General features: G+C 40.2%; 1 protein-coding gene and 1 long non-coding RNA gene across 4 annotated transcripts in view; one reads left to right on the top strand and one right to left on the bottom strand.

The window, feature by feature from the left end:
* The window catches only part of CDK17 (cyclin dependent kinase 17), a 74,545-nt gene extending 59,922 nt beyond the window's left edge, over positions 1–14,623 (top strand). For all 3 annotated transcript variants that reach the window (XM_083698689.1, XM_083698691.1, XM_083698690.1), the window contains exons 7-17: positions 498–612; positions 1,511–1,605; positions 4,245–4,307; positions 7,146–7,269; positions 8,197–8,317; positions 8,812–8,909; positions 9,170–9,275; positions 10,947–10,989; positions 11,903–11,993; positions 12,559–12,636; positions 13,011–14,623. In XM_083698689.1, coding sequence (XP_083554815.1) covers positions 498–612; positions 1,511–1,605; positions 4,245–4,307; positions 7,146–7,269; positions 8,197–8,317; positions 8,812–8,909; positions 9,170–9,275; positions 10,947–10,989; positions 11,903–11,993; positions 12,559–12,636; positions 13,011–13,048 — 972 coding nt within the window. In that variant the 3' untranslated portion in view covers positions 13,049–14,623. The remainder of the gene's footprint in view (positions 1–497; positions 613–1,510; positions 1,606–4,244; positions 4,308–7,145; positions 7,270–8,196; positions 8,318–8,811; positions 8,910–9,169; positions 9,276–10,946; positions 10,990–11,902; positions 11,994–12,558; positions 12,637–13,010) is intronic.
* On the bottom strand, positions 665–7,123 carry LOC310825407. Its single transcript, XR_014555286.1, has 3 exons — positions 5,572–7,123; positions 1,603–1,655; positions 665–1,052 (listed from the first exon to the last, which is right to left on the bottom strand). It is a non-coding gene; the product is annotated as an uncharacterized lncRNA (long non-coding RNA).
* Positions 14,624–15,173: the final 550 nt, after the last annotated feature.

Consider the following 15,173-nt stretch of genomic DNA (forward strand, 5'->3'; position numbering starts at 1 on the left):
GGAGAGGAATCAAGATAGGATCAAGGGTCTGGAGACCGAGCCTTATGAGGAATGGTTGAGGGAGCTGGGTATGTTTAGCTTGATAAAGAGGAGACTGAGATATGATAGCCATCTTCCAATATCTAAAGGACTATAACATGGAGGATAGCGCAAGCTTGTTTTCAACTAAACAAGATTCCAACTAAACATCAGGAAGGCCTTTCTGACAGGAAGAGCCGTTCAACAGTGGAACAGACTTCCACAAGAGATGGTGGGCTCTCTTGCCTTGGAGGTTTTTAAGCAGAATAGCTGTCTGTCATTTATGATTTAGTTGAGATTTCTGCATTGCAGGGGGTTGGACTAGATGGCCCCCATGGTCCCTTCCAGCTCTACATGTCTATGATTCTATGATTTTTAAAGTAAAAAAAATCAAAGTTTGGCTTGCTTTTTTTCTATAGCTGGAGAAGAACTCTCAAACAGTTTTTGTGAGTGTATATATTTTGTCCTTTTCCTTACAGGGCACCTATGCAACTGTATATAAGGGAAGAAGTAAGCTGACAGAAAACTTGGTAGCTTTGAAAGAAATCAGATTAGAACACGAAGAGGGGGCACCATGCACAGCCATTAGAGAAGGTAAGCAGATTTTCTTTCTTTCTTTCTTTCTTTCTTTCTTTCTTTCTTTCTTTCTTTCTTTTGCATTTTATATGGTTCCACCAACTGGAACTCCAGTAGTATGTGTGTTGTGAAGAAATGCATCAAATCCTGAACCCGAGGGGAAAGGCCGTAGCGGAATGGCAGAACACTGTCTTTGCATGCAGAAGATCCCAGGTTCGAAACCTGCCGTCCCCAGGCAGGGCTGGGAAAGAACCTTGCCTGAAACCCTGGAGACTTACCTCAAGCCTGTAGATCAACTTGAATTCATGTGACAGAGAATTCTGCGCCCTGCCCATATATTTCTTTGCCAGAAATGCATCTTGTGACATTCCCAGCAGTTATAAATAATGAAGCATGCCGTCTTTTTGCTTGCTTGCCCAAGTGTCAAACATGAGAAACAACTCCTCTTGAGCATAACCCTGTCATAGTAAAACAGTCTGTTATCTTGGTGTGACAGCAAATCTAAACCATGTTCCCTCCCCACACTTGAAATATATGGCATTTTTCATCCTATATTTTTCTCTCTCCTCTCCTCTCCCTCACGACTTCCATATGCCCCCTTTTGATCATCACCAAGGTAGTTCCCTGGGGTTAAGCCTCTGCTTTTCAAGCCCCTACAGATAAAAGTGTGCCTAACCCACTCACTCGGAGAAAACTCTGGGCCTTTGGATCCTTTGATTTCACCTGCAGAACATTATTGTATTTCTGCCTGGATCTGTAGCACATGAACTAAAATAATGGTGTGTAAAAAAATTATATAGCTTTCCAGACAGAGCTATTTTTAGTCCACTATCCATTTGACACGCTAATATCTGTACACTTCAATTTTTCCATTTATTTACCAGTCCTGGCTATTAATTCTGTTCTTCTTTTGCAGTGTCATTGTTAAAAGATCTAAAACATGCAAATATCGTTACGCTACATGATATTGTACATACAGACAAATCATTAACTCTGGTCTTTGAGTACCTGGTAAGTTGTTTTCTTTCCCACTCAAATTTCTTGTTTGAAATTGTTTAACCCTAGAGAAGTATAATAATGCTGTTTCAGTATATGTGAATTGTGGGAGGCAGCGGCGTTAATTAATTCATTCCGTTACCACAATTTCTTGTATGAATTGTAGTAAGGTTGCTGCTGCTGCTGCTGCTTCTTCTTCTTCTTCTTCTTCTTCTTCTTCTTCTTCTTCTTCTTCTTCTTCTTCTTCTTTTTGGCTACAAAACTCTTTGAGTGTTGATTCAGGTAGGTAGCCGTATTGGTCTGACACAGTCAAAATATGTAAAAAAATAAAAAAATTGTCCAGTAGCACCTTAGAGACCAACTAAGTTTGTTCTTGGTATAAGCTTTTGTGCGCATGCACACTTCTTCAGATACTTAGTTGGTCTCTAAGGTGCTACTGAACAATTTTTTTATATAATTTGAGTGTGTTATACTTAATGCATTTGCCTTCTAAAGTTTTGTATGTACTGCAGATGTACAGTGGTGCCCCGCAAGACGAACGCCTCGCAAGACGAAAAACCCGCTAGACGAAAGGGTTTTTCTGTTTTGGAGGCGCTTCGCAAAACGAATTTCCCTATGGGGTTGCTTCACAAGACGAAAAAATCTTGCGTCCCCCAGCGGTTTTTTTTTTTTGTTTTTTTGCCCTTTTCCTAAGCCGCTAAGCCGCTTATCAGCTGTTCCGCTGATAAGCCGCTTAACAGCTGATCGCTGGAAGCCGCTTGACAGCTCTAGCACTAATCCGCTAAGCTGTCAATGGGCTTGCTTCGCAAGACGAAAAAACCGCTAGACGAAGAGAATCGCGGAACGGATTAATTTCGCCTAGCGAGGCACCACTGTACATCTTCCTCATATTCTGTTACAGAAGCAGAGAGATCTGTTTTACATCCTAAAATAGCCCAAATGTTTCCTTTTTGAAAGCCAGTTGTTTTGTGCTCTTTGTTTTCAGGATTCCAGCTGTTGTGTCAACTACTCCCCCCCACACACCATGGGGGGGGGGCAAGGAACAATGCCATTTCAGCACTACCTTAAGCTATTTATAGTATGACTTACCTTATTACATTGTGCTGGCACTGTTAAAAAAGAATATACAGCCAATCCACTCTCATGTTTGGGTGCCTAATTGGCATGCTAGAAAATGCAGTTGTTCTATATTAGAGAAGTTGGGCAATTAATCATATATTTGCTATGAGGACAAGGTGGAGACCTTCTAAAACGCAGTCTCTGTGCTGCTTCAGTGTCTGTGGTTACAAAAAAAGATAAGCCTGACGAGACAGGGTGATTCATAGGGTGTGCAACCTGGGGCAGAAAAGGATAGAAAAGGGACTATCATTAATAGGATTCGGTGATACAGCTTTGAGATTGTTTCAGGATCCATTTTTGTGCTTAAATTGTTCATATTTCAGTAGCAAGCAACCAGGAGTACTTCCCACTCCCCCAGTCTTTTCTGAGTTTGACCTAATGACTTTCATCCATACTTTTCTGCAGGGATCAGTCCTGCAAAGTATTGGTTTGTGCTAGCTCGTCAGTGTCTTTCTGGAGCAACTCAGTTTTGGTTTCAACTAGTTTTAGGTATACATACTTTATTCTACCCCTTCCCCTGTGCTCCATCATGAACTTTTTGTGTCTGCAAACACACACAATTATTTTAATCTGTGCATACAGTTCAGATCAGGCATAGGCAAACTCGGCCCTCCAGATGTTTTGGGACTACAACTCCCATCATCCCTAGCTAACAGGACCAGCGGTCAGAGATGATGGGAGTTGTAGTCCCAAAACATCTGGAGGGCCAAGTTTGCCTATGCCTGGTTCAGATTATAAGGATGAACAGAGAGGTATTTTAGCTACTTCCCTCAAAAGTTTTACCTTCAAAGGTTCACCAAAGTCTGAACATAAGCATTTTCTAGGAGTAGTTTTAAATCTGAGCTACCAAAGCTGATAAAAAAGAGTTGATTAATCATCTGCCTCTTTGCTGATGCAGTATATAATCTTGTGTGTGTCCCAAATCCTTTTTGACTATTGAAATGCTGAAAATGCTAAATGAATTTTTGCAAAAAATAGAACGCAGTGTTGTGAGAGGTGAAAGCTTTCGTCAACATATTCCTCTTTCTTTTCTTGCTTTAGGGGACACCAAAATTCCTCAAACGTGTGTCTGTTCACTGTCTATAATTTACCGTCTCATTCAAAATTGGTCCTACTGAGCTTGAGCAATCTACCAATTAATGGTTTCGGTTTTAATCTGACGATAGTCCTGATATAGATTGGCAGGATTGTAGCTATCTTCCCTGAGCCTTTTAGACTATATGGCTTAGATTCTAAACTCTGAAAACCAAAAAGGCCTTTTGCAAAGAGCCTCACACTTCTCTGGATTTCAGGCAATGTTCATCGACAGTCAGAGCTTTGAGGCACAGCATCAGCCGAGGTCATAGTGATGGATGAAGGTGCCCACCTGTCAGATTTGGCCCACCAGGAGCAGGGAAATAAACATCTGGTCCATCAGCCAGAATAGGCACCTCTCTCTTCTCTAAAGAAATAAACACTTTAAGGAATAGCAAGAAATAAACATAACTTTGTATTCCTATTGTAGATAACTTCACGCCTTATTTTTGTTTTCACAGGACAAAGATTTAAAGCAGTATATGGATGATTGCGGTAACATTATGAGTATGCACAATGTAAAGGTAAGTCATAGTCACTATATTCCAACCATTTTGCTCTTTTTCATAATTGGTGCTCCTTAATATTTATATATTTTTCAGTGTATGTGTGGGGGAGCGTTCCTATTTGAGTAATTTCCCCTTCAGAAAGCAGGTTTAATTCGTAAACCACTGTGAAATTTGCATAGAAGCACTTTGCTTTATTGAAGAGAACCTCTTAACTGGCAAGTATTCAAGTTACATAGTTTTGCATGTAATTGCTTGCCTTTCAGTGGACCAAACATTTCGTGTTTCTCAAGCAGGAGGTTGTTTACTTGATGACTGATGGAGTAAATGTGGATGATCCTATAGCGTGCCAGAATGACATGAAATTTGGCTATTTTAAGTGTTCCTGTTGATTTTATGCCCAAATTATTATAACATTGCTGGACCCTTCCTTTCATAGATCCTTTTATTTTATTTGGTGTAGCAATCCTCCCATTTTTTTTAACCCATCTGATTTAGCTCTCAAAATAATTTCCATTGGGAGGAAAAAACTGGACCTTTTAACCTTGGGGTGTGGACTGGTTTATCCAAGGGTTGAATGAGCAGCAAACAACTTTAAAAAATCGATGCTGCTGCTAATATTTTGTAAGGGGCTTGGATTGATAACCTAAAGCCTTGCCATGGTATATGCAGTCATACCTTGGATCTCAAATGCCTTAGCTCCCAAACAAATCAGCTTCCAAACAATGGAAACCCGGAAGTAAGTGTTCCAGTTTTCGAACGATTTTCAGAAGCCAAACATCCAGCGCGGCTTCTGTGGCTTCCAATTCGCTGCAGGAGCTTCCTGCAGCCAATCAGAAGCCACATTTTGGTTTCTGAACATTTTGGGAGTCAAACAGACTTCCGGAATGAATTCTGTTCGACTTCCAAGGTACGACTGTATAGTGGCGTTTGAAAGAGGCAACCTACTCATCCGACACTCATGACTGTACGTCAGATGAAATAAAATCATTGTTTTTTAACACATGCAGGTTAACAATGAGCTGAAATAGTCTACAGGCTGTATATTTGGCCTTTGCAGCTTATTCAGGACTTTTTAAAAATCTGAATCCATTGTTATTGTTGTTGTTATTATTATTATTATTATTATTATTATTATTATTATTATTATTATGCCACTCTATACCTGCAGGTCTCAGGGTGGCTCACGGGATATAATCACAATATAAAAACACAGAATTCATAATCAAAATAAAAACAAGAACAACCCAATTTAAAAGGGCATTGTCAGTCAACCAAATACCTGGCTAAAGAGGAATGCTTTTGCCTGGTGCCTAAAGGTGTATATCTTCATAATCTTTGTCTGCTAAAGAGCTACTATGCCCACCTGCTTGCATCCTTCCCTATCTCTTCAGTTTGGGGCAGGACTGTAGCAAAGTGGTGGGGCATCTGCTCAGTCTGCAGAAGGTTCCAGATTCAATCTTTGGCATCTCCAGGTATTGTTAAGGGCCCACTGATGATCCCACAAGGCTATTATGAAGGTGGTGCTGTGACTAAAACATGGAGTTCATATGTAGGAAAGCCAGGCTCAAGGCCCTGCTCAGACCTGCAGTTCCCTCTGCCTAATCTACCTTTTTCATAGGGGAGGAATGGGAGGATAAATAAAAACAAAAATCCATGTACGCTGCCCTGAGCTCCTGGGAACAAGGGCAAGATTCAGTGACAAATAGAATATACTCAGAGTGCTCTGCAAATGATTAATAGCTGCTGTTCTGCAGCAGTCATCTTTTCAGAGCGGGATTTTTACCTTCATCTCTTGATGCAAAAAATACCCACAGTGTGGGTGTAGACTGGGGACACGAAAACACTGATACTGAATATTCATGGAGGCAAGCAAATGTAGGCTTGCGATTGGACATCTTGCTCTCCTCATCCCCGGCATTGGGGAATGAAGGCAAAGGAGGATAGCCCAATGTGGTTTGGTAATGAAATTCTTAAAAGAGAGCCAAAGAGAATAACAGTTGTCCAAACCTTTTTTGAGGAAAAAAACGGTTTGCAAAGCCACGAGAAAAGCACCACAACCTTTTTTTGGTTTGCTGTTGTTCAAAAACCATTTCCCAAACTGTTCCACGGCAGAATTCAGCAGTGAAATGTGTGGCAATGTGCCAAGGCATTGTGTGCATGTTTCTCAGTCAGCTGATGAATAATAATAAGCTGGAGTGTGCTTGTTTCTTGTATGAAGAAATAGCTCTATGAGGACACTTTTGTCTTTAGCCAAGAACCTGCAGCAGCAGCAGCAGCAGCAGCAGCAACAGACACCTGCTCAGGCATAGAAACACACACAGAAAAAGACAATATGGAGGATATCAAAGGGTTGATTCAAGAGGCAAATTTAGGCAACAGGGGAAGGAACATAAGGAAACAGGCACGGGGCTATTGTGGTATCTAAATTGAAGTTCTCATGATGGGGAAAGTATGACAAATGTGATTAAAGATACATTGATATGCAGAGCTGCCTTTTCATTTGCTTTAGCATGTCACTGGGTTAACCTGCAATCTCCTTTTCACTGCATTTGAAATAGAAGACTGCAGTGTAAGGGAAGGTAATTGGAGGCAGCAATGAGAGAGGGGTATTTTAAAAGAATTCACTTGAGTGATAAGGATAAGCTTGCTAATAACAATTAAGGTAGCTGGTACCTGAAAACAGCTTGCAATTATAGAAGAATTTCTCTTTGTTTTCAGTGTACATGTTGCTTTTGGAGACTGGCAGTTATGATCAGATAATCAACCATGCAGTGGTTTCTTATCAGTTTTGAAAGTTTAATTTTGAATTAACCTTTCTCTCTCCCTCCCTCTCTCTCCACTTTCCTTTTATAGTTATTTTTATACCAGATTCTACGTGGTTTGGCATACTGTCACAGGAGAAAAGTGCTACATCGAGATCTGAAACCACAAAATCTACTAATTAATGAAAGAGGAGAATTAAAACTAGCAGACTTTGGTATGGAGTGAATGGTTTGCTTCATTGAGGGGGGGAAATGTTCACTCTTTAGAATATCTCTCATATAATCACATGCAATTAATTGTGCATATATGCTCGAATGTCCACAGTGCACATACTCTAAGAACATAAGAAGAACTTGCTAGATCAGGCTGTTGGCCCATCTAGTCCAGCATCCTGTTGGCCAACCAGATGCCAGTGGGAAACCCCCAAGCACCCCTAAGCTTTAGTTCAGTTGGGTTAAGCAGCTCTTCCTGCTTTGTCAGAGAAACTCAGGAGCTACATAGCTCCTATGGTTTTGAAGTTTGCCAGAGCTCTATCCTGTTGTTCAGTAGCACAGGGGCTGCACAGTTATTGGGAGCCTCAAAAACCACCCTTTGGAAGCATTAATATAATAATAATAATAATAATAATAATAATAATAATAATTTATTTATTATTTATACTCCGCCCATCTGGCTTCCAACAAATCACTAAAATACAATAACCTATTAAACATTAAAAGCGTCCCTAAACATTAAGGGAATTAAGCATTAAGTCACTCCTCAGAGCTATGATTAATTCCCTGTCCTTGGGTACAGAGCAGAAAAGCACTTCCAAGCCTGCGTATTTCAGCAAGTTGTATAAATTTGGGTAACCTCCCATTGAGATGCTGCTGACCTACAAACTCCATCCTCTCTGGCTGTTGGCCATGCTGGCTGGGGCTGATGGATGTTTGGACTTTAGCCCCTGGAGGGCCACGTGTCCCCCCACCCTTGCTCTGATTCTTCTACTTAGTGTGTTCAGCAGTATCTTCTGAGCCACACAGAATGTCTGTAGAAGCACAGATGAAAGCACAGATGATAGCTATACAGTGCAATATAATATGAAATGCCAGCAGGCTTCAGAAGAGCTACAGAAAACTAATGTGACACTTTCTCATTGAAGGTTTGGCTAGAGCAAAATCTGTCCCTACGAAGACCTATTCCAATGAGGTTGTCACATTATGGTATAGGCCGCCTGATGTTCTCCTTGGATCTTCCGAATATTCAACGCAAATTGACATGTGGTATGTCTTTCTCAATTACTAACCCATGTTTGCTTTCAGTGAAATTATGCCTCCTACATGTGAATACGAAACTCAGTAATATTGCAGAGTGTTCTTAAACATTTCAAAGCACTTCTTTAGTTTACAGCAGCGGTGGAGGGAGGCAGGCAGGCAAAGAATAGAAAAATATATTTTAACCTGGGTTTAGTTGTAGCAAATTACTTAAGAAATCAACTCTGCAAAGGTTTCCCTATTTAGGAACTCTAAATGTCAGTAGTGAGACTGATTGAGATCTATCAGGTAGAGAAAACTCCATGCATGGAATTTTTGCCAATTGGTTCTTCTGGAAGAAAGAGAATGTGGTACCTTATTTTATATTATTGTTGTTTTGCTCTTACTGGCATGACTAGCACTATATGGGTAGGTCAAGAGAGCCAAGTTGCATTTAAGTACAGCTAGACTGGAAACCAGAATCAGTATTTTTGAACTGTCATTTAATTTTTTCCTGTCTGTAGGGGAGTTGGATGCATATTTTTTGAAATGGCATCTGGAAGACCTCTATTTCCCGGGTCAACTGTTGAAGACGAATTGCACTTAATTTTCAGACTTCTAGGTAAATAGATTTTGCTTAGCTTACAGTTATGGGGTTATCATGCTTTCTAAGAGGATTTCTGAAAGTGTTCCATAAAGAGAGGTACTTTTAATTTTTGCAAATTAATCTACAATTTTATTGAATTTTACCAAAATTTAGTTGCTTGCTTACCATCTCTTCTTTCTACAGGGTAAGGGAACTTTGGGTTCAGATGCTATGTGTAATTGCTTGCATTTTGTTAGTCCATGTATGGGTGTGATTTGTTTTCTCTTTCAACTTAGGAACTCCATCACAAGAAACGTGGCCAGGCATTACTTCCAGTGATGAATTTAGGAACTACAACTTTCCCAAATACAAGCCACAGCCTTTAATCAACCATGCTCCAAGGTACTACAATTATTTATGTTGTGTTTGGAGACACTGCAACATGTTGACAAATCTGTCTGAGTACATAGCATGAAAATATCAATTTAGAATCGAAAGCTAATTCTTCCCCAATGGACTAGAGCACTTGGATTAGCCGTAGTAGGTAGGTAGTAAATTTGTAAAATACCTGCCTTCTAATGAACTGGCAGTGACTAACCAGGAACAAGACCTTGAGGTCATAGTATGTAACTCAGTGTGCAGCAGCTGTGAAATATGGCAAATTCTATGTTAGGAATCATTAGGAAAAGAATTAAAAATTAAACTGTCAATGTCATAATGTTGTTATATAAATCCATTATGTAACCACATTTGGAATATTGTGTACAGTTTTGGTCGCCTTACCTTAACAAGGTACCTTAACAAGGAGGGACGCGGGTGGTGCTGTGGGTTAAACCACAGAGCCTAGGACTTGCTGCTCGGAAGGTCAGCAGTTCGAATCCCCGTGACAGGGTGAGCTCCCGTTGCTCGGTCCCTGCTCCTGCCAACCTACCACTTTGAAAGCACGTCAAAGTGCAAGTAGATAAATAGGTACCACTCCAGCGGGAAGGTATACAGCGTTTCCGTGCACTGCTCTGGTTCGCCAGAAGCGGCTTAGTCATGCTGGCCACATGACCTGGAAGCTGTACGCCGACTCCCTCGGCCAATAAAGCAAGATGAGCGCTGCAATCACAGAGTTGGTCACAACTGGACCTAATGGTCAGGGGTCCCTTTACCTTTACCTTAACAAGGATAGCTTGGAGTTGGAAAAGGTTCAGAAAAGGGCAAATAAATGATCAAGAGGGCGGAGTGACTCCGCTCTGAAGAAAGGTGGCAGCATTCATGTCGCTTTTTAGTTTAAAGAAAAGACGAGTAAGGAAAGGCGACATGATAAAGATTTATAAAAATGATGCATGGGGTGAAGAAAGTGAATAGAGAAAAGTTTTCCTGCCTGTTTCATAATGCTAGAACTCTAGGAGATCCAGTGAAGCCAAATGTGGGAAGTTTCAGATAGAAGAATGTACTTTATTTAAACACAGCACCTAATTAAAGCTAGGGCGCTTGCTCCAACAGGAGGCAGTGATGGCCACCATCATTAGATGGCTTTAAATGACTGGGCAAATTCATGGAAGAGAAGGCTATCAATGGCTATTACAACCACGATGGCTGCACTCTTGTCTCTCCAGCTAGAGGCAGTAGTGCTTCTGAATACCTGGAGGCCACCGGAGGGAAGAGGGCTCTTGTACTCAAATCCTGCTTGGGGGTTCCCCACAGGCATCTCTGTTGGCCACTGTAAGAGCAGGATACTGGACTTGGCCTGATCCAGCAGGCTTTTGCTATGTTCTTATGTTCCCAAATCATAACAAATACTTTTTTGTCCCTTATGATAAAGTGGGAATGAACTCGTTTCGTACTGGATGGGCATATTGGCAGAGGAGCGTTGTTAGTGGAGTTGCATAATTAGGGTCTCACAGTCCTTGTTTGTGTATAAGTTGTTTTTTACTATAGCTCCACTTCTTGAGTGATTTGAAATTTGCAGAGATCTCTCTCTACTGAAAACACGTACACATCACTTCAGTTGTTAGATTCTGCTTGAAGCAATGTTTTAGGAATGCATAACTATTACATGCTAAACTTTGTTTTGTTTGTTTCCAGGCTTGACTCGGAAGGAATTGAACTGATAGTAAGATTTCTTCAGGTAAGCTGCTTTTCTTTTTCTTTTTTACTCTTTAGACATCTGTACTGAGCTTTTCAGATGAACACTGAAAATTGAGTTCAGTGGGTTACTTGGTGGGTGATAAGAGTACAAAATTGAATGTGTGATCAGTTCAAACATGGGCAAGAACACTGGCCAATCAAATAAAAAAAAATTAAAAATTGGTTTAATTGACAAGAGTTCTTTGCCCCTTGTTGGAAACACTTTTGTGGTGGTGGTGGCCTCCCTTCAAATTTTAGCGGCTCAATGTTGAGATGATGTGTGGAGTCAGTAATAGGCTGGAAAAGGACCAATGAACATGATGGAAGTACTGTGTGTAGGTGTTTCATCTGACTTGGGAGTCAGGGATGCACTCCCTCTACATGACAGTTTGTTTGTTTGTTTGTTTGTTTGTTTGTTTGTTTGTTTGTTTAGCTTTGGGTACATTCAAATTTGGCTTTCTCTTTGAAAGCTTAGGTGGCTTCTCTGATGTGAAGCATCTTTGACTTGCCACTGGTGTACCAGCCGAAGCCCTTACTAGACATAGTACAGAGGTAGTGTAGCCATGGTTATCCACACTGTGGTAGTATCATTTATGTTGTGGTCTTATAACCTGGGAGAAAAGCCCATTGAACTTCATTGGACTTGCTTCTGCAGAAACATGTTTAGGATTGTAGTATTAGATCTGCATTGGTCCTAAGCTTGAGGATTGCTTCATTTGGTAAAAGAAATACCACAGAAATACGGAATGGACTAAAGAGGACACAGCTTACCTACCACACTTGAAAGAACTGCACTAGCTATTAATCTGTTTTTGAGTACCACTCAAAGAGTTTGCATTTAAATCCCTACTCAAAGCATGTGTGCAAAAACTCAGCTATGATCCGGGAGAAAAAACATCTGTTTGCTTTAACAGTATGAATCAAAGAAAAGGATTTCAGCAGAAGAAGCTATGAAGCATGCGTATTTTAGAAGTCTTGGAACAAGGATACATGCCCTGCCAGAAAGTAAGCAGACCACTCTTGTCATTGATGTTAGTTGGGCATTTGTTTGAGTGAGGTGACGGCTTACTTCCCTTGTTTCTGAATGTTCCTTGGATGATTGTTCCTTAAACCACTAACATCTCTTAAGGCAGCACTGAGTCAAAAAGTTGTGTCTACTAGAGTCTGGTAGAGTAGGACTTCACAGTTGTTGACACCTCACCCAAACTTCAGACAGAACTTTCTCTCACATATGCAATCCTTGCATCTATCAGGGTCAATAAAGCTTAGGCTCTTAGCTCTCCCTGCTCTTTTCCTGCTGCATTTGAAGGCAGCAATGGGGAAAATATATATTATTCCTTTCTCCCTATCATTTTTTGATTCCCTTTCATAATCTCTTCAGTGTTAGGAGCACCATTGGTAGTTCTAGCACTCCCCTAAAACCCCTTATTCCCCCCCCCCCCCCAGTATTTGCTTCTTTCTAACTCCATGTGGCAGTCATTGTGGTTTCTTGCAGCTTCTGAGCACAGTGTATGTTTCTAGAAAAGAGGCTCTTAAGTGGGGAAAAAGACACTTCTTTATATTGTTTCAGGTGTGTCAATATTCACTCTGAAAGAGATTCAGCTTCAGAAAGATCCTGGCTTTCGAAACGCCACTTATCCAGAGACGGGTACGTAAATGTCAAATAATTTTTGTTGTTGTTTTTCAGGTCTGCAGTAGCTGGAGGGCTAGGAAACTGTAAAATCAACACCTTGTAAATGAATACTTGGAATTATTTGGATTCCTCAATCGCATTGGCGTGTTTTTTAGCATTGTGAAAGTACAGAGTTTTTGCTTACGAATTACGCTTGGAGATGTCTGCGCAGGTTCATTTCACAAAGAAGTGATAGGGTTGCTATAGGGATAAAGCCATACAGAAACTGCATCGCTTCCTTGCACGTCTGTTGCGATGCACAAGCCTTCTGGCATTATGTGCTGCAGTGGTTGGTAGGAGCCATAAACTTTGCTCAGATTCCTTTATACAACCCATGTTTTATGTTTCAGGGCATGGAAAGAACAGAAGGCAAAGCATGCTGTTCTAGAAGTCGGCCACACAGTTTCCAAGCCCAAGGCTGCCTTGCACCTATCGAGGACTCTAGCCTGAAGGCAGTTCCTTCCCTTGGTGGACTTGAAATCTTGTTTGTCTACACTGTCCTCCTCACAGTGCAGTCTTTTTATTTCAGACCTGCTGGTTATGTTTTTATATTTGTTGTCACAGTGTGACAAATTTTTGTACAGTCAATTTTATGGTCTCCTCTGCCATTAGAGCCAGTAGGTTACAACTGTTAATGTAACAGTAGCTGCAATTTTTGTGCAGGACTGAGAAACACAGTGCATTATTTATTGCGGAATCATTGCTGCTAAATAACTACTGTCTGTATAGTTAACAAACAATTGAACGCCTGCAGAAATTGCAGTGGCTTTATATAATATGTGAATGCATCTGTTTCTCCATGAATTATTGCTGCAGTTTTATATCTTATCTTATCTTATCTTTTCTTTTTTTAACTGCAATGTTTCCTGGAATGTAAACAAAGCTTTCTTGACTGTTAAATAGGTAAATTTGTCTTTTAATGCTCTTAAATTCATGGCCCTTCAACTTCTTATTTAATATTAGATGTAAAGTAACAAAACTTATTACAAAAGACCTTTTTTCAAAGCACTTAGTACTGACGTTGATCTGAAGAAGTGGGGGGGGGGGGAACAGTTCCTTTTGTTACATGCTATCAGGTTCCATGTCTATTAGTGCGGATTGGCTTACAAATTGAAGCTTGGTATTATTCTTGATGTTTATTGAATGACTAAAAACAAAACGATGGGATCCGGGCGTCCCAGCCCCATGTTTCCATGGCTGTTCAGTGTCAACATATTTTCTGGAAATCCACTGGAAGAATGCAAGTCCATACTAGAGAAGTCCATCACTCTGCATTGCAGACTTTGTAAAGCATGAGAACTTAGAGGGTTTTAAAGATCTTAGATGTTATCTGTTTTTTTTGGAGCTAGTCAACATGTTACTACTAAGCTTATGCATCTCAGTGAGTATCATAAATACCTCCTGGTGATAGTAACAGTATTTTTAAGCATTTGTGTTCCCCTTTCTGGACCTATTTGTTTAGTGCATCTTCAAGAGGCTGTAAATCTTTATTGGTATATTTTGAAATGGTTATGTAAATCTTTGGCTGGTATATCATGAAAATAGTCATAGATAACTTAATTTTTTTTCCTGAAGTTCACTGTAAAACATTCAGGGGTCCTACCATTTCTGTTCAGGAAATCTTGTAGTTTATTATTGTTATTTAACAGTATTAAGTGAAAAAATATTTTGTATGTTCCTTTAACTTTATTTGTGAATAGTGATTGTGGCATGTTTGGGGATGTTTTATTAATATTTCATGATACTAGTAAATTGAATTTGGGAACTTTTTTTTTTTAATTTTCTGGAAGAGATGACAAATTCATGTGTAATGGTGACTATTGGACCACTGCTGCTTTTCAGCATTTGTAAGCTGGTTTTACGTTAAAGAAGCCCTGTAGAGCTAACAAACTGCTGTTATTTCTAACTGATGGACCTGTATTAATATTGTACTTTTGAAAGTATAAATATTATATGGAAAATCCTCAATTGTGTTTGAATGTTTTATGACAAGCGTTCTGCTAAATTGATTCAGTGAAGTCTGTGCATAAACGAGTTTGTTCGTGTAGATGAGATGTAGAAAGGACTTAATGTCCTGGACAGACGCCTGCCAAACATGCATTATTGCATTGTGATCCCTCCTTGAAAGAATCCTAGGGCGGATTCATGCCATGTTTTGTTGGATTAGGAAAGAACTGTGTCCAATACTGGTTTGTAGGGAGCACTCAGACCAGAGCACTCAGACACCTTAGTTCAGCAAACTGTGGCTTGAAAAAACAGGAATTATTGTATTAAGCTGGACATGCAAGTGGAGGTGGATTGTGCAACAGTAAGCAAGAGAATGCAGGCATGCAGTAAATTCCAGATCCAACAAACCATTGTTTATTAAACGAGGAACATGTCCGATCCAGGCTATACTTTTCTGTTGTGTTCACTGTTTCTGAATCCAAGGCATAGGTTTCGTCAGAATTACAAGGACTGGTTTTGTACAAAGCATGGTGAATTCAATGTAGCTGGTTATGTGTTGGTTACTT

The sequence above is a fragment of the Podarcis gaigeae genome (genome assembly GCF_964106915.1).
Source record: "Podarcis gaigeae genome assembly, chromosome: 10".
NCBI lineage: Eukaryota > Metazoa > Chordata > Lepidosauria > Squamata > Lacertidae > Podarcis > Podarcis gaigeae.